General features: G+C 38.7%; 1 protein-coding gene across 8 annotated transcripts; it reads left to right on the top strand.

Moving 5' to 3' along the window:
- Nucleotides 1-594: 594 nt before the first annotated feature.
- On the top strand, nucleotides 595-19,282 carry kcnh6b (potassium voltage-gated channel, subfamily H (eag-related), member 6b). 8 transcript variants are annotated; one of them, XM_079595545.1, is made up of 12 exons: nucleotides 595-690; nucleotides 2,006-2,187; nucleotides 3,291-3,716; nucleotides 7,375-7,771; nucleotides 10,617-10,816; nucleotides 10,931-11,183; nucleotides 11,273-11,466; nucleotides 12,555-12,651; nucleotides 13,053-13,331; nucleotides 14,475-14,532; nucleotides 16,076-16,220; nucleotides 17,380-19,281. In XM_079595545.1, exons 1-12 carry the CDS (start codon nucleotides 675-677, stop codon nucleotides 17,647-17,649), a joined length of 2,517 nt encoding a protein of 838 aa, XP_079451671.1. In that variant the 5' UTR covers nucleotides 595-674; the 3' UTR covers nucleotides 17,650-19,281. The 8 variants fall into 8 exon arrangements, with proteins under 8 accessions (XP_079451671.1, XP_079451669.1, XP_079451668.1 ...); XM_079595543.1 differs by having other exon boundaries at nucleotides 16,076-16,283; XM_079595542.1 differs by having other exon boundaries at nucleotides 14,358-14,532; nucleotides 17,380-19,280.
- Nucleotides 19,283-19,303: the final 21 nt, after the last annotated feature.

Raw genomic sequence — 19,303 nt, 5'->3', positions numbered from 1 at the left:
CCATCTATGAAGATATTAGACTTTGTTTCATAATTAATGACCTTCGTTTGGGACCTCATTATCAGACATAACTATGAATATAGCAATATACAGTACTACATATACAGTAGTAATACAGACTTGGCGTCCTGTGCGTAACCCAAACCATGTCCAGTCAGTTCTCAGAAAATCCTGTTTCACTGATCAAGGCCACTTCCTGTCTTTAGTGATAGAATAATGATGAATTATCAATAGGTCAATGTAAAGCCCCATCACAAAGGCCTAGAGTTCAATCTATATGTGATGTGAATATTGATGCAACACTGAGTCGCATACCCAGTCGCATATTCATTTTTTTCTGGTAAGAGGTTGGTCCTGAAGGCAAAAGCACTCTGTTGATTCAACAGTCTGAAAACGCCAATAAGAAATAATTGTGCCTTCATGAACTTGTTTGATTGTGATGTGATTGATTTGTTTAAGAGGAGCCGCTGCCGCAGCATGCAGCTGGCTGGTTCACACTGACAGGTTTTTGTCCATGTGAGGGTTTGTTTGTCGATGTTCTGGGTCGAGTCACGAGAGGACGACCCTATCAGAGATTTCAATATGTTTGTACAGGAAGGGCATGTGGATTATGTACCATATGAAGCTGGGTCTGTAACAGATTGCCCTGGCGGGTAACGGCGAGAACTGACAAAATGCAGCACTTCCACGGTAAGAGAGAGTTTATTATATAACTTTACTGTACAGCGGAGTGTCTCTCGGTTAAGGTCAGATGTAGACCGGAGACCCCAACAGTGACGTAGGAGGAGCTTCCACTCGTGAAGACACTGTTTCTTTGAAGGATTTACAACTGACTTTAGGTATGTTTTGAAAACTCATAGCAAAAAAAAAAAAACTTTGATCATTCATACGCTGACCACAAATAGAAAATCTGCTTGTCATTCCAATAAATGGACATAACAACTGGTTAATAAAAGCAACAGAAACTTCCATTTTGGCAAAGATTTGCATCAGAACATCAGGGGAACTGGCTTAGAACAAGACTACGGGAGGAACATTAATTGCACCAGAACGGGATATAAAATAAAATAAAACTGTTAAAGATGTGATTTTGCTAAGTTTTCTGGATGGATGTTCACATGAAGCAACTTCTCTGGATACCAGGAATTTCTGAGTGTATGATATTATTGTTCTATTATTTTTTAATGTGAAGTTAACACTATTTGGGACAAACGGCAACAGCGATTTTCTTTTGCTAAGGGGAGTAGCCTGGTTCTTCAAATAAATATATATACCGGTATATATTTTTTATGTGGCTATAGGTAATTTCATATCTATAGAAAATAAAAATAAGAGATCTCCTTAATATCTTAAATGTTTTTCTTGACACCAATGAAATTAAAAGTGCAAATGTAGTCTCCTGCTTCTCAGATGTTCTTCCTGAGAAAAAGACTAATCTCATATTCTGTTGTGCTTCAGATGTTCTTAATCATTTTTTAACATGTTCTTAGATTTTCTAAGATACATCTAGCATCTCATCAAATCCTTCAAAGATCATATTATCTCACTGAGCCACGCTATCTACATACTACACCTGAATATCAGCAATTGACTCTTGTGTTGAATGTACTGTTTTTTTTTTCTTCTCCCAAGAGATTTCTGGGGAAATATCTGAGAAAAAGTTATTACTTAAATTAAGCAAATGTGAACTCATTTTAACCCTGCCTTGTTCTTATATTTTAATATAGTTCTTTATATAAAATGTATGTATCAAAATGTAATATTAATGGGGGCATTATCTATCTTAGAATTGTATATAATATAAATTCAATTTATATAAAATATATTTTATATTAAATATTTAAAAAATATATTTAATTGATATTTATAAAACATTTTTAAATTATTTATAAATAAAATGACTGTATTTTCTGTTTACATATATATATATATATATATATATATATATATAAAATTAAATGACTGCTCTGAATTCAATATATATTTTTTTTCTTTTATCATAAAGGCTTGAAGACAAGTTTGTGGAACTCTACCTCCAGCTCTGAGCGGATGAAAGCTTTAAACCGATTCCCTTCATTCAATCTAAACTTGCGTCGATCCAATCACTCCACGGCACACTGCAACATTGAGCTTGTTACACCAAAGGTGAAGGAGCGCACACAGTACGTGACAGAGAAGTTCACGCAGGTAGGATGCATTGTTGGGCTTGCTTTAAATCTTAGATGAAGATCTTGATATTGAAACAGTTTTTGTAAAAACTTCTGGCTATTGTGCTGCTGTACAACATGTTCAGATCCTCTCTCATCAAAATAGTCGAGAACTTGATAGTTGATGTCTGAATAATAAAAGCAGTTGGCACATGGAAAACAATGTGGCCAAAAACCACTCGTGGAAAGATCGTTAGGACAGACACATGAACCTTTAGTGCGAGAGAAATGGCTCTTTGCCATGGCAAAAATCTATAACCCCTGTGGCCCCTGTTCCCCATATGTTATGGGTAGGTTTAGGGATAGGGTTAGAACTACATTTTTGGAAAGAAATGTTGTTCCAGGATCAATAAATGATGTTTATCCAGGAACATGTCTTATTTGGCAAAATAATGGTGACCATTAAATATAAACAATAAGCATGGTGGTGGATGGGGCAGGCCAGTGGGGTGGCCAGAGTTTTTTTTTTTTTTTTTGGTGGCTGTGTCCATTGGAGACACCACTGTTTATTTCACAAAACATATTGTTCCAAAGCAGCATTACAAAGTTTAGAGCCAAACACCACAAATGACCAAGCTGACAGAGATAAGCCGTCAAGTTTGGACGTACATCTGAGTGAAACGGCTTCTCGAATGAGAAAACATTTTTGGATGGGACTTGATCTTTGATCAGGAATTTAATGGATTGTTGGATGGTTGTAGTTTGCTATTGGTCGATCTCATGTGAGTGACAGGTTTTCTCACCCTCACGCCAGTAAACACATCATCCAAAAAGAGAAAAAGATGATGCTGCAAGAAGTTAATTTGATTAAAGGTTACAGGGGCACATTCATTAAAATAAATTATAAATAAATAAATAATGACATGCATGGATAAATAATTTATGACAAACACTAATATTCCATAAAAAATAATAACTGTCAAATTATTTTATGGTGACTTTAAGTTGGGCTTGCATTAAACCCAAAATATTCATTTTAAAACATCAGCTTAGGCTCAATGAAATCACATCTTTGAGCAAAAGCACCTGACTTCCATTTGTTAGACATTCTTGCTAAAACTGATCATCTCTTTCCATGCACAGGTACTGTCTCTTGGTGCTGATGTCTTGCCCGAGTACAAGCTCCAGGCTCCAGACGTCCACAAGTGGATCATGTTGCACTACAGTCCTTTCAAAGCCATGTGGGACTGGATCATCCTCCTGCTAGTGCTCTACACAGCGGTCTTTACTCCGTACTCTGCTGCTTTCCTCCTCAATGAGCTTGAGGAGGAGAGGAGACACACCTGTGGTTACACCTGTAACCCTTTAAATGTTGTAGACGTGATAGTGGACGTTCTGTTCATCATAGACATTGTGATTACCTTCAGGACGACGTACGTGAATCAAAATAATGAGGTGGTGACCCATCCCAAGCGCATCGCTATCCATTATATCAAAGGCTGGTTTCTCATTGACATGGTGGCTGCAATTCCATTTGATCTGCTCTTTTTCAGATCTGGATCAGATGAGGTATGAACTTCTACTGAATGTTTTATTTGTGGCTTATTTGTGATACCGATAAGACAGTGATGTGTTTAGTTATCTTTTTAAGAAGCATTTTTTTAGCATCTAGAAAACAGTAGATCTAAATATAGATATAAATGTATAAGGGAAATTTCAAAGCAGTTACTTTTATATCAACATCATTCAAAACAAGAGATGGGAAGGGCATCTGAATCTGCAGAAGCATCCAATTGCACCAAGTCTGGCTTGACAGATAGGAGCGCTACCTTTCCTCAGTGAGCATATGGGGGCGGCAGTGGCTCAGTGGTTCATGTAGATTGTCTACAAATCGGAAGGTTGGTGGTTCAATCCCCGGTTCCACTTGACCAAGTGTCGAGGTGTCCTTGAGCAAGACATCTAACCCCAGCTGCTCCCGACGAGCTGGATCGCCTTGCATGGCTGACACCGCCGTCGGTGTATGAATGAGTGAGTGAATGGGTGAATGTGAGGCAATATTGTAAAGCGCTTTGGTGGCCATTGGGTCTGTGAAAGCGCTATATAAATGCAGTCCATTTACCATATCCACTTCTTGTGCAGCAAGCGGGGCAAGCTTGGTGGATCTCACCCCTCAATGTTTCAGAGAACCAGGGTTACGAACAGTAACCTATTGTTCTCTTTCATCATCTTGTATTCGAGATCCACCTATGGGAGAACCTATGGACGGCTCCCGGTTGCCCAACACACTCACAGCGAGGCCCTGGAAGCCAGAGGAGGGTCACCTGGAAAGGCGGTGCATGGACACGTCACAAAGTAGCAGCAACACATAAAGTGAGTGGCTACAAAGAGCCCACACCCAGGACAGAGTGAGCTACCAGGGTCCTGGTGACATCTAGGAGCCCAAGAGATGGAAAGCTGGTCGCTTCTCCTGAAAGAGCTGGTCCTGTCTAAGGAAACCCGCAAAGCACGTACAGGACACAAAGCGTTCAACCTCTAATCCTCCGTGGAGGAGAAAGGAGGTGGGTGAAAAGCGGAAAGCTCAATCACCTCGCATGTGAACGCTGGGAAGCATTTTGGCATAAAGGCCGAGTTGGGCCTGAGAAAAACCTTATCTCCGCTGAGAGTGCACGAGAAGTGAACAGAGAGTGGATGCAAATCACTGACACGTTTGGCTGATGCCAAGGCCAGGAGCTGTCAAAAGCTTAAATGGGATGTCTAATGCTATTTCATGCATTCTGACTTGTTAACACTGTTAAAGAGTTGGATTCTTATGCTAAACATGGCCAAATTAAAAAAAAAGTTGGTATTTCATTGAAATATTCACAGTATTTCTGTGCCAAATACACTCCCTCCATGACAGGCATAAAGGGCAGAATTCCTTGTATGGGCAATTCTCCAAGAGGGCATGCGCACACATCAACCAGAGCGAGAGTAAGAGAGTGCCCATCAAAGTGCAAGCTGTCGAGGGCGTCATGATTTTCCCCTGGAGACCTGCGAGGTCGAGCGGGTCTCCCCAGCTGTGCGTCATGTGCTTTGCAAGCTGGGAAGCTGCTTTCTTGGGCCGGGAGACGGTCCTAGGAGTTTCCCATCGGTCAGCGGTACTTCTGGTCAGTGGCTGGCTCTTTGTAATGTCAGCCATTCAGTATTGAGGTCGAGCTGCAGCTCGCTCACAACACTCAATGAGGACGGATTGGCGTTGAGCAGCAGACACGTGAGCCTGAGGAGTGACAGAAGGCGGGATAGCATCCTCGTCCTCTGAGCCATCAAGGAGGCCTGCGTCCGTTTGCAAATGAGGGTTCACCAGTTAAGATGTCCACAAGGAAGGCAGGCTTGGCTTTGTCAGCCCAACTCAAAGCTTGAGTCCCCTTGGTGCGTGATGTCACCGCCGTTTCATCCGTCAGAATCCGACTGTTAGAAATCCACACTTTGAGTAGCGGCCACCTTATGCATGCGGTGCCGGAGCTTCTTGGGAAGCGTCAGGCAGTGGTCAGAATTTTCAGGGAATTCCACAGCTTCCTCTGTGTCCTTGAGGCCCATGCAGACCACGCTTAGAGTTATAAGGATGAGAATCCCTAGCGGCGATGAGCACGAGACAGGCTATCGTCAGAGGAAGCTGCAGATTTAGAAAGCACCATCGAAATGGGCATTAACATTCAAACAGTTGGCAGCCATGACAGAGGGAATGACGAGAAAAAAGGCAGACAGCCTAATTTAAAGTGCAGCGTGGACGGCTTGCAGGACGACACAGCTTGAAGAGCAAGACGACGTCCAGCGGAGGCTGATCTGAGCAATATGTCCTCCTGAAAAAAATCCAACGAGCTGTGAGAAAATAATCCAGAGGTGTGAGAAGCGAATGTCAACTGAGGAAATGTAGCGCGTGGAGGTGCTTTATGCACTTTGGTAAGTGTCCTCCCCTGGCATTGGGCACACTCTCCTATCTGTCAAGCCAGACTTGGTGCAATCGAAATGCTTCTGCAGAAGTCAGGTACTGATGCACTTCCCATAGGCAGATCAAGACGAGATGATTGAAGAGCCTCGTCTACATTTGTGTAAGATACGGCTTTAATATTGAATAGATTATGTACTTTTACATATCAATCTTAATACAGACATTTCCCAGAATGTCATTTGAAATTTTAGCACATTTTGATGAAGTATATGGAAATAATAGCTAGCATTTTATCTTTATTTTCTCTTTGTATATATTCTCTTTGATATAATGCAACTAAATTTGCAACATTTTATTTAGACCAGGTTATGTTTTCTAACCTTGTTGTTACTATCATATTGTCCCCTTTTTAAAATGAGGAACTATTGCAATAATACTAATTTAAAAAATAAAATCATTATAATCACATTGACATTTCAAGAAGTGAACCCTTCAAGGACAAATTAAAATGTCATCTTTATCACTTTGTGTTTTATCTTATGTTTTGTTTTTCAGAAGGGGTCGATATTAAAAAATATCAATCCTATTGCCATGAATTTGTATCGTAAACATATTTTAATTGAAAAGAGGATATTTGTAGAAATGGCAACATTAAAATGTAGGTGAAACACACACATTCACACCCACTCCCATTATTACACTTAAAAGTGAAATAAAGTTAAATATAAACATATATTAAAATGTATTAATAAAAAAAAGACTATCACTTAATTGTACTAAATGTGCACTTCAAATTGTAAAAGGATATTTAATAAAAACTGTGCTTGCAGATAAATAATGAATTAAAAGGCAATTTAAGTGTACTTAAAGTACACTTTCATGATTTTTCCTTAACACACTTACTTTGAAGTACACTTTTAATAAGTGCACCTTATAATAATGTCAAATTGAAATTAAACACTTTTTAAATCTTTTTTTGTGCTGTAAAGAAGTACTTATTTTTATGTTTTGATTAAAATACCAAAGCACATGCAAATTACTTGATTATAATTTGAACTGTAGTGTATTATTCAATATTATATTTACAAACTAAATATATTAAACAAACTAAATTTCAACTCAATGCCCTGAAAACATTGCATTCAGTTTGCACTTAACTTCTTTTAAAGTATATTATTTCTATAATAGGCACTCATTTTAAAAGTATTTCGGTTTCACAAGGGATATCAGACTGGGACTCACTATTTGTGTCATGATGCTCACTATTCTTTCTTTGACCTCCCATCATCCAATTTGCAGACGACAGCCACTCTCATTGGCCTGTTGAAGACAGCTCGTCTGCTGCGGTTGGTCCGTGTGGCCAGGAAATTAGATCGATACTCAGAGTATGGAGCTGCAGTCCTCTTTTTGCTCATGTGCACCTTTTTGCTGATTGCTCATTGGTTGGCTTGTATCTGGTATGCCATTGGCCATGTGGAGAGGCCTTACATGAAGACAGGTTGGCTGGATAACCTGGCCGATCAACTGGGAAAGCCTTACAACGACAGCGATGCCAGCTCAGGACCCTCCAATCAGGATAAATACATCACTGCTCTCTATTTCACCATCAGTAGTCTGACCAGTGTGGGCTTTGGGAACGTCTCTCCAAACACCAACTCCGAGAAGCTTTTCTCAATCTGTGTCATGCTCATTGGCTGTAAGTAACTGTAAAAAGCTCTCTATTTTACACTGAAATATGACATTTCTGTCCCACTGTCCTGAACACTTCTTCAATCCCTTCTTTAGACTACTTGGCTAGTAAAATTTAGACCTAAAAAGATAATGTTGATGTACTACACTCTATAAAAGGTCTTTATTGGCATCTATGGTTCCATGAAGAACCTTAAAGATTATTTTAAAAAAAAGTTCTTCACACTAAGAAAAACCTGGATCTTGTAAGACCTGTTCCTTGAAAGGTTCTTTTGGGAACCCAAAATGTGTTTTTTAATGACATTGCTGCTGCTTTTGGAACCATTATTTTTAAGAGTGTAACCAGAGTAATGGGGTGTCTGAACAATTACCTTAAAAGATTGACAGATATTTTCATCTGTCAGTAACATATTGAAACACTTGCTATTTTTAGTCTTAGTCCTTTAGCTTTTAAGCACAGTGGAAATGTATATGACGTGGGCAAATGCTACCATATAAAATATATACCAGATGGTTATGGTTTTACTTTTAGTTTCAGTTTTAGTTAAAGTTGCAGTAAGCAATTTCTGAGAAACACAGTTGATATTTGAAATTGACACCCAAGCAAACACACACCTACCCAAAAGAAACACAACCCTCCCTTCATTGTTCCGCCCCCAAAAATAACGAACACGCTATCCAACACAGGCAACTACAGCTGGCACATCAACCAGCTCACTTAAGTATGAATGAATCAGCTGTGATTCAACAACATCCGCATACTGGATCTTAGTTACGTGAAACAACAAAAAAACAATATTACTCATATCGAGCAGAAACAAAGAAAGAAACCAAAGAAACCTTGGCATCGTTTTCAGGCCTTCACACTCTCTAACGTCCCTCCAGCACTGGAAAGCTTTTCCAATTTTAACTCGGGTCCTAGCTCTTGTCTGATTGATTGTAACCCTTCTTTTTTCCAGTTATAACTGACCTTTATCCTCTTTTGGAATATTTTATCTTTCTTTTTTTGGTTGCGTTTAACTCCACTTTTACACATACACTGACAAACTTCCCTAAGCACTTCCCCTCGGGGGAATCCCCTTTGCCATTTTGAAGTGCCTTCATCTTCGTCAAGTGCGTGAGAGAAGTTTATTTGGACAGTCACTCGACCCCTCGATTTTGACAGAGGGAGCTACTCAACGTACACCTCAGGCAGATCCATAGGCCACAATGCAACATAATTGTGACGTCAGCAAATCACGCTTAACCCCACCCCACACAACTCTAGTGTATGATATTGGAGTTATTTTGACATTTAAAAGCATAATACTTGTAGCTACCTTAAGCTGACTGTTATAGTTGATTGTATTGTTTTAATTTTTGTTTGTGTAATTTTTAAAATTTACTTTAACAGCCCAAGCATACATACAGGCCTATGGAATGATGCGTAAAACAAATTAATATGAAAAAAAAAGTGTAATAATAATAAATCGCTCCATGGCAGATTCCAAGGGCTTAGGGTGTTCCATTTAAACACATTGCAAGGGTTCCGCCAGTTGTGGGCACTCGTGCATCGGAAGCAATAATGTACTCGAATGTACGAGATGGAAAGAAGGGTGTAAAAAATTTGACTTAAAGTCTTAAGTAAGTTTTTTGGCTTTTGGTATAAATATGTAATGTAGTCTTACTGTTATCTATAAGCTAGTGTGCTCCAAAACAATGACTAAATTCGCATTTAGAAGATATAAGCATTCAAAGCTTACAATCTCTCACTTCCACCAATATGGATCAATGGTTTTGGTGACCTCACTCTGCACTTCAGCTTCTCATCAGATTTTCTGTCCAATCAAATGCTAGAATCTACAACGTCCCGCCCCCAAATAGACACTGAAGCTGCAGCTAAAATTGGTTACTTGTTCACACAATTACTATTTTTTACACTGTGAATTGCATATACTGTACTATATAGGGTATAGGGAATGATTAAGACAGTTAAAATAAGTTAAACTTTTAAAAGGCGCGTCTCGAGACCTTGCGGTTTTCCCCATCCCACTGCCTGTGTCTGGCATTTTTCAAGGCAAAAACGCATTCTGTGTGATTCTATAGCATTCTAAATATGCTTTTCATTGGGATGAATGAAGTCTGGTTTGACATTAGTGTCTTGTGAAACGCCTCAGTTCCCACACAGTTTGCTCCAGTCCAGAGACATAATAGCACAGAGCAGATCATATACGCGAGTCTGCGCAGACTACAAAACGTATCGGACCCATTTGAATTCTGCACAGAATGCTAAATTTTAAAGTTATATGGAGGATATTAGTTGGAGAAACTGTTATATGTTAGGAGGAAACTGCAGCTTTATCGAGCTCAATGTCTCTGGACAAGCTGTAATATAAACAAAACACTATTGGCTATTTAAAAAAAGGAGAGGATCTGGTAGATATGTCCCAGGCCAGCCTATCTTCCTTTTTCAGTGAAAATTACGTCACCACATTGAATAATCCTGCACGTTTAAAGACATTTCAATGGGCCTTTAAACACAGCCTTAGAAATGTCCCACTTGCTCACTCTTTCTCTTTCCCCATCAGGAGCACAATTGGCTTCAAGAGTGTTTTGTTCAGTCCGATCCACTTTTTTTCTCCTATTTTCACAGCCAAAACTATGTACAAACATAATATTTTTTTCAGCACACACACATAACAGACATCTAGCAAATATTCACAAAATAGTTTGTTTGGGTGTTGACTTAAATTTTCAACATTTCTCAGAAATTGCTTACTGCACCTTTAATAACCCTTATAACTTACCTTTGCTTAATGTAAAAAAATTGACACTGTTGACTAAATATTATTCTATTGACTTTTTTGTTTTAGCTCTCATGTATGCCAGCATATTTGGGAATGTCTCAGCAATAATTCAGAGGCTTTATTCTGGAACAACACGCTATCACACTCAGTTGCTGAGGGTTAAAGAGTTCATCCGCTTCCATCAGATACCTGGAGATCTGAGGCTGAGACTGGAGGAATATTTCCAACATGCCTGGTCATACACCAATGGCATTAATATGAATGGAGTAGGTTATACTGAGTTAGAATCAATAACCCAAATATCATTGTTGTTTACTCCTGTATAGGTTAATCTATGTAATAATAAAAACCCAATCATACCGCTTATTTTCTAATTATAGGTCCTGAGAGGTTTTCCAGAGTGTTTGCAAGCTGACATTTGCCTGCATCTGAACCGTAGTCTGCTGCAGAGCTGTAAAGCGTTTCGTGGGGCAAGTAAAGCGTGTCTGAGAGCTCTCGCCATGCGCTTCAAAACCACCCACTCCCCACCTGGAGACACACTCTATCATAGCGGCGACATGCTCAGAGCTCTCCACTTCATCTCCCGGGGTTCCATTCAAGTGTCGCAACATAACACTGTGCTGGCCATACTGGGTGAGATTAATATTACACCTGAGCAAACAGCTTTCTGATCCATTGGTGTTTTGAGACATAATAAAAACGACTTCCGGTTTCATGTACAGGAAAGAACGACGTCTTTGGCGAGCCCATAAATCTGTATGCAGATCCTGGTCGCTGTAATGCTGATGTTACTGCACTTACCTACTGTGACCTTCACCGCATCCAAAGAGACGACCTTATAGAGGTGCTGGACATGTACCCTGCTTTTGGAGAGAGCTTTTGGAGGAAACTAGAAATCACCTTTAACCTACGAGACGTGTGTAAACCCAACGTCCCAAACACATACATACCCCTCACTGCTTATTGAGTACTGAGGTAAAAAAAAAAGAAGCATAAACATTTCTCTTCCAAGGAAATAATTATTAATTGGGTCACAAAAGTAAATATATATTATAAACATTGATAAATCTAACATTCACAGCTAAGAATGAATGAATTGAGAATATAGGATGAATTCAAACCAACTTTCTAAACAATTTCTTTACAGTTTGTGTGATGGATTTGAAGTCATTATTATGACAGAAATAATAAGCACAATTATTGTAATTATATTATATGCCTTGTGAAAAAGGAGTGCTCGTAATATAACTGAATGTGCATGTTTACTTTAGAGTACACCACTTTCATAACTCCGTTTTTTTAGCTCACTTTTAAGTCATGTGTTAATAATTTTTTTTGTGTTTTATTTGATTAAACTTTTATTATATTTTAAAATATATTTTAAATGTATTACATTGCAATTTCATTACAAATGTGCAATTCCAAATATATTTAAATACATGACATACAATACTAAGTTTCAATAGAGATTACATTACCATATTTCAAAGCCAATAGAAGTAAATTACATGGCCGGTTTCACAGACAAGGCTTAAGCTAGTCCCAGACTAATATGCATGTTTTAACTGATTTAACTGAAAGCAACTTGCACTGACATGTCTTCAAATATTTCAGTGACACTGTTTTGTCTCAAGATGCACATCAGTAATGTGTTTAGCCCTGTCTGTGAAACAAGGCCATAAATATGTCATTTAGTCCTAGTGAAAAAGTACTCTATAGTTCAGCTAATTGCATTTAATATAAATTTAAACTATTAAGCATTTTGATTTAATTTCAATTAACATGCAATTACGGTAACTGTCCAAAAACATCACATTAATTTCGCACTTAAGTCTATTCTTTTATAGCATATTATTTCTGTAATAATTACGCTTTTGAAAAGCATGCTAAAGTGTACTTTTTCCACAACGCACAACACATTATTATTATGATATAAATTAATCTAAAACATTGAGACAAATCCTCTCTGTACAGTAATCATTGTTGTAATTGGTATGTAATCAGGCTGAACAGATGATGGAAAGTGACAATTTGGACTGCGGTTTTCATGCGAGCCGAATACGACACAGACAAAACTCAATAGACAGGCGCAACCGCCCAGGTGAGTAGAACACACACACACAAACACAATGGGTATTTTAGAGACTTAGTGTTGTGAAGTTGAGTCCAGAAGTCCACATTTACAAAGTAAAAATGTTTTAACTGTAGCAAACAAACTAAAACTTGACATATTTCAGAATCATTTAATTCACAGTTCACAATCTGTGGATTCACATCTACCCTAATTTCAGAGCCAGACATTTGACTCTCGACAGAAGTCAGAAGACAAGAGAATAATTTTGTAGATTGTGTAAAAAAATATTTGAATCACCTAACTAAAAAAACCTACTGTGAGAATACAAATTCAGCAAATAGATTGTGAAAGTACACTTTCTTTTTTTAATTTAATGTTAATTGTTTTAACTTTTTTTTATGTTATTTGCTCTTGTCTCTCTATTCTAGATGGAATGGACCAGAATGACTCATACCCATCTCAGACGTGTTCGGCGCTGGGTCACCACCATTCTCTAACGGCTCACATGCACTGGGAGGAGCTGTGCAGCTGTGCAAGCTCCACATCACAGTCCAGTGAAAGCCTCAGCAAGTCTCCCAACAGCCGTTGTGAGCTGTATACCTCTGAGGCAGACCATCTGGACTACCCCTCTCCTGTTGTGAGACTAATACCAGCGAGTGGTGCCTCTGGGATCAGCAGAGAGCCTGGCATGGATATGGGGCAGTTGGGTGGGTATACATACAATGTTCATTGGACTTTATACTGATATCTTATAGGTGTGGATACAGCATTACAAAAATGTAAAATCTGGGTCCTGAAGCCAAACCATTGAGTGCTGTGGGGATAACATACATTTGTAGACCAAAACCCGGAAACAGGTTAGCATTTAAGCACTTCCAGGTCCATTTTCTTGAAGTCAGTGGATTTTTGGAATGAGGTTTTGGTTAAATGCCTGAAATAAGCTCTGTGGTTAACAGAAGCTCAAGATATTAGAAGCTCAAGTTTTATTCTATGGCATAAAATACAGTGATACTCCCTTGTGATTTTTTTTTAAGCTTTTACTTGTCTTGAAGAAGGCGGTTGCTAACAAGTGGACTACAGTCTACAGAGGTTGTCGGGGACATTAAACGTCTTCACGCCGAACAGCAAAACTCATCTACTCACTAGTTAAAGTCGTGCCAGCGTGTTGTAGTTTGTTTATAGCATAGGTTTAGTTTTTTGTTTCTGGACATTCTATTAGGCTTCTAAATTCATAAAATTTGTTTTCATTTGTGAAGATTATTATGATGAATAAAATGTGTAAGTATGATAAACTTTGGTTATCACAGAGCTTATTTTCTGCAATAATCCAAAAGCAGATGAAAAAATCCTATTGGGTTTTTATCAAGGGAATGAGGGTGATGCTAGAGGTCCGAACACTGAACACACTGACGGAATTTTTGCACGTTAAAAAATAAATACAACCTCACGTCATGTCAATCACATTTACACACTGCCTCTGGAACTTTCGTCCGTCATAAAAAAAATATTTTGGAGTTGCCTACAAAAAACCGTCATCACTGCAGGAATTTATTGAAGAATTTGGGGTCATTTTAGGTCATTGCAACCACTATTATAGTGCTAAACATTTTCACAGTTGAAAAATTACTGCACCCTTAAAATCTCTCAAACTTGAACTTTAAATGACATTGAAATTGTGTTTTTTTCTTGAATTGTTGGATTTGTTATTATTCAATATCTCCTCCTAACACAAGCTCCTCCTCCATCTGGATTGTACCATTACTGGACTGACCACCAGGCAGCTCATTTTGCTGAACAGTCTCAGTGCCTCCCCTCTGTCTGGACCTCATGTCCTCCACCACTCTTTGCAGATCATCATCCCAGTGAACTCGACTCCAGACTGGAGCTCCTGCAGAGTCAGCTTATGAGGTATGTGATGCGTCTTATAGGAACAGTTAAGGCTGAAGTACGTAGTTTCTGCAACACTAGTGGCGCTTAGCGGAATTACAGAAATAAAGCATATTTTCGAACAACCTTGCACGTGACGCCTCCTCCAAGTCAAACAAAGCTCTAACGGTGCTTCTGAAAGCATGTCCCAACAGGTAAAAGTAGGCAACTCTCAATAAAAGCTCCAACATATTAGAAATACTTTTAGCTGTGTTGCTATGTGTCATGAGTAAGCAATTGAGTAAACGTACCACTCTGTACAGCGAACGTGAGCGTCTCACTTATAATAAACCCAACCCTGAAAGCACAGTTACATCATGGAGTCGTCTATTTGATGTGCGTGTTTACATCTGGACGACGTATTTTTCAGAGTGTTTGCTCATCTCCAATACATCTATAGGACATTTCCTGTCAGATGTCAAATAGACGTTTAGAAAATGTCTTTAAGGTGTTTATGATTTAGAATGTATGTAAAACTGACATCTTAAAGACGTCTATCAGATGTTATTAAACAGCAGATGCTTTCCAGATAAAGTGATCTTTTCAGATATCTTGCAGACGTATACATGTGCTATCTGGGAACCAATGTATCTGCACCGGGTGCATTTTTTGATATGATGCGCCAAAATGTTTTAAAGCTGTCTACACTGGACACATCAAAGTAAGCATTATAAACTGGTACATTTGTCTTTCTATATGGGTGCATGATGATGCTGTATAGTTATTACGACTCATTTAGGTTAAATCGTAACAATGGAAAATAGACATGACTCCCACACCCAGTCGTCAGACCAAAAGATACCAGTGATTCCAAAATTCAAGAAAAACTATAAACGTTTTATTAAGATGAAGAAAATAAACATGAAAAATTGAGTACTGAAACATCCATTGTAGTGTGTAGCATCGCAATGCCCCGTTCACTTTGACCTGTTCTTGACCCGTTTAATCTTTAAAGGTCTCAATACAGCGATTTTAGGCTTGCATTTCTCTAACCGAAGCTGAATGTCTTTTTGTAGTAAGAGAATGGGTCACTAGCAGCTGACGCTGCAGGCTACGGTCTTTGGCGCCTCCCATGTCAGTTCGAATCCCGCTTGGAGCAGTGCGAGTAGAACCGGAGGGGTTACATTGGTGACGTGACCCGATAGGATTGAGGTTTAGGGGGGTGAGAGTAACAGAGGCCAGCTAGTAAGAGCTGTGCAAGTAAACCTCATTCCCCTGGCTTCAGGAGGCGCACTAGCAAATGACGCTAGAGGCTGCAGTCTTTAGCACTCTTGTTAGTATGCCTGCTTCCCATGCCAGAAACCCTGGTTCGAATCCTGCTCGGAGCGGTGCTTGTAGAACCAGCGTGTAGAACCGGTGCTCAGCAAGCCCCAAACCGCTCTCTTTGTTACATTGACCAGAGGCTGTCAAGCTCTCGGTTTTTGCCACTGATTCTCACGTGTCACAACTTATTTGAGTGGTTTAAGGCAAGATGTCCAGCAAATAACTACTTAAATACTGCGGGTTTCTGCTCCCTTTCTCTTAGGCTAGAGACCAGAATGACAGCAGACATCAATGTGATTCTTCAGCTTCTCCAGAGACAGATTGCCCCCGTGCCTCCAGCATACAGCTCTGTTTTACCTGACAACCACATTCCTGACCCCGCGACACTGTATGGAAGCAGCACACCGGTACTTCACAGCATGTTCCCCATTACAAATATTCAACTGGACAGTAGAAGCACTACCATTCAGGTAAAAGTGCTGTCCAATATATATATATATTTTTTTTTTCAATGCCAGACTTCCCTTGTGAAAATGAAGTGTGCTTAATTGTATTGAATGTGCACTATTTGTTTACTTCATGCCTTAAAAGTATATATTTTTTAAAAAAACTATATTTTTTGTATTTGCAGATATAATTTTAATGGCCACTTAAGTAAAATATAAAAGGACACTTAAATGTTCTTAAAGAGAGTACACTCTCATGACTGTTTCTGAACACACTTAAGTTCTCCTTTAAAAAGTGCACTTTGTAATCATGTCAAATTTCTTTTAAGAAGTACACTTATTTTGATGTGACTAACATACTAAAGCACATGTAACGTACTTGATTATAATTTCACTTAATTGTGTCATATATTTAAAACAAACGAAATTCTTCATTACAAATGAGTAATTACAAATATATTTAAATATATGACACAAGTTTCAATAGAGAAGTGTGGGAGTTTGCACTGAAGTATATATTATTAATTATACTATTACATACTTTTAAAAGTATGTTCAAGTGTACTTCTTTTTCACAAGTCGTCACCTTTATTTTTGAGCGTTTTATACAATACAGATTGTTTCAAAGCAGCTTTACAGTAATAACAGGACAATGTTTCAATGATGCAGAGTTTAATTCGGCTGTACAGCAGCTCTAAAAAGAAAATAGTGTCATTGATTAGATGAAGTCAGTTCAGTGTCATCGTCCATCACTGTTTTTGCAGAGCTGCTTTATAGACGAATTGAACTAATAACTAATGTTCTTTACAACGGAACTGTATCAACACTGAACTGACTTCAGCTGAACAATGACACCATTTTCTTTTTAGAGCTGCTGTACAGAAAAATGTAACTCTGTTTGCATCATTCACTAGAGTTAATTGCTCAGAACTTTTCATTTTCCCCGATCTGAATGTTTAACATTCTCCTTCCCTCTCTTACTCACACCTCCATGTTGTTCAAACCGTCCTGATCCTAAATACTAACCTTTAGCTAAGCAATATCCACAGTAAGCTAACCAAATGGACAATCCAAGTGAACAACCAAACCAAATGAACAATCTTTAAAACTGTGTTTCCAGAGTTCAACCCAGCCAGAATCCATGTTCAAGTCAAATTCCCAGGGTTCTCTGTCCAGTGGCGTTCACATGGGAGCTGCGTCAGATGACTGTGAACCTGATAAACTAGAGACGAATGCCGTTTCAACTCCAGCGCTAAAGCCCATTTTTATAGATGCACCGCGGCTCTGTGCGTCTCTCCGCTTTCCCTCGTTGCCTGGCAACCTGGACACTTCATCACATCCAGAAGACATTCAAAAACACATGTCTGATCCTTCCTTGCCAGTCAGCTAAAATCACAACACGCCATCAACCAGCTTTCATTACAGGACAATGAGCACACATCAAAACTCAACCGATAAAATCCCTGCTGATGTCACCAGCTTATGTTGTATTGTGGATGCTAGGAAGACCATGCGGTTCCATCATCTTGGTTAACCAAATGTCGCTGCCCATCAGATAGGACAGCCCCAGACTAGCACTAGTAACTAGCATGAAAACTCAAACTGGTACTTTCAGCAGAGTATAAAAGCACAAGAAACACTAATGGACAAAATCCAACATAAGACACAGTTGTGAGTAGCATCTCAAACCTCAGTCGTGGGCAGTTGTGGCCTAATGTTTAAAGAGTCAGACTGGTAACCTGAAGGTTGCGGGTTCGATTCTCAATACCTGCAGGAAATGACTGCGGCAGGCCAAAGGCACCTAACCCCCAATCGCTCCCCGGGCGCCACAGCAAATGGCTGCCCACTGCTCCGGGTGTGTGCGTCTGTGGTTTGCAGCGTGTGTGTGTGTGTTCACTATTCAATGGGCCAGATTTACTAGCCAGCGCAAACCCTCTTTTAGCGTTAAAAAAGGCGACCTTTTTGAGAAGAATCTTTTTGTTGTACATGAACATCAATGTAACACTTGTCGACAAACCTTTGGAAAGACCAAACCAAAGAATGTCTCTGTATGACTGGGATTTGAGCTCTGTATATTCTGTGTATTTACTTAATGTAATTAAAACAATGTTCAATAAAAATATGATAATTCTTGGGACTGTTTTTTGAAGACCCGCCACCAGATATATATTGGCTGATCGGATATTTACAAAAAAAATGCTATGTTATTGTTATTGCTAAGTGTAACTATCCATCAAAAATCTGGGTAAATCAATATACACCAGTCGATCTCTGTTCTAGATTCACCTCATTTGGAGAAAATATGTGTATCAAACATCTTAACATCTGAGACTATGCTACTTTAAAAATTAAATCATCATGCGAATCATCATATTTCATTTAGTGGTAAGTTCATTCTGGCAGTGTCTAGTTTATCAGCTCTTTCTAATATTAAAAATTCTACTATTTTAGTGCTGGAAAAGAATTATGTTGAAAATGGAAAACACAGTTTATGATCTACGTGACCTGACTATACCATTTGAAGATTATAAACATGCTGCAACAATAAAACCAGTAACGTTAAATTAAAACAGCGTATTTCCATTATTCCTCCCGCACTTTAGCAGGTTTCAGCTCCAGTTTACCTATGAAACAACATAAATAGAAGTATGAGATTTATGTAGTGACCAAAAATGTCAAATCAAAACTCTTACTGTATATCTTTGTGTCTCCGCTAACATTCTCTCAGACAATTTCATTACAGACTGAGATTCTTTTAAAAAGTAATTAGGCAGGAATGTTCATATGATGTATTGCATATTTTTCACTATCCAGTCCAATGTTATTTTTGTAAAGAAATGTATATGCACGCACAATTAAAATTTGTCTGCATTTGTTTTTGTTGCATCTTCTACATTAAAAACTAATTTCAGTAAAGTGTTTCTGCTGGACCTTTACTGGCCTCTGTGTGGCACTGTCTCCTTAAGATCACAACGTTTCCTGAACTGCTGATGAAATACAGCCAAACAGCATTTTCACAACTTACTCTTATCTTTAGTATGAAC

The sequence above is a fragment of the Phoxinus phoxinus genome (assembly GCF_949152265.1).
Source record: "Phoxinus phoxinus genome assembly, chromosome: 21".
In the NCBI taxonomy this organism is placed as follows: Eukaryota; Metazoa; Chordata; class Actinopteri; order Cypriniformes; family Leuciscidae; genus Phoxinus; species Phoxinus phoxinus.
The sequence above is the reverse complement of the archived record's forward strand: the minus strand, read 5'-3'. Positions and strand labels throughout refer to the sequence as shown.

What these genes read in the sequence shown, in the direction of transcription:
- kcnh6b (XM_079595539.1), top strand. Translation starts at nt 1,107, where the DNA reads ATGGATGTTCACATGAAGCAACTTCTCTGGATACCAGGAATTTCTGAG. An exon ending in CACTGTGCTGGCCATACTGG is followed by an intron (nt 11,184 to 11,272) that starts GTGAGATTAATA and finishes TTTCATGTACAG; the next exon opens with GAAAGAACGACGTCTTTGGC. An exon ending in CTGCAGAGTCAGCTTATGAG is followed by an intron (nt 14,533 to 16,075) that starts GTATGTGATGCG and finishes CCTTTCTCTTAG; the next exon opens with GCTAGAGACCAGAATGACAG.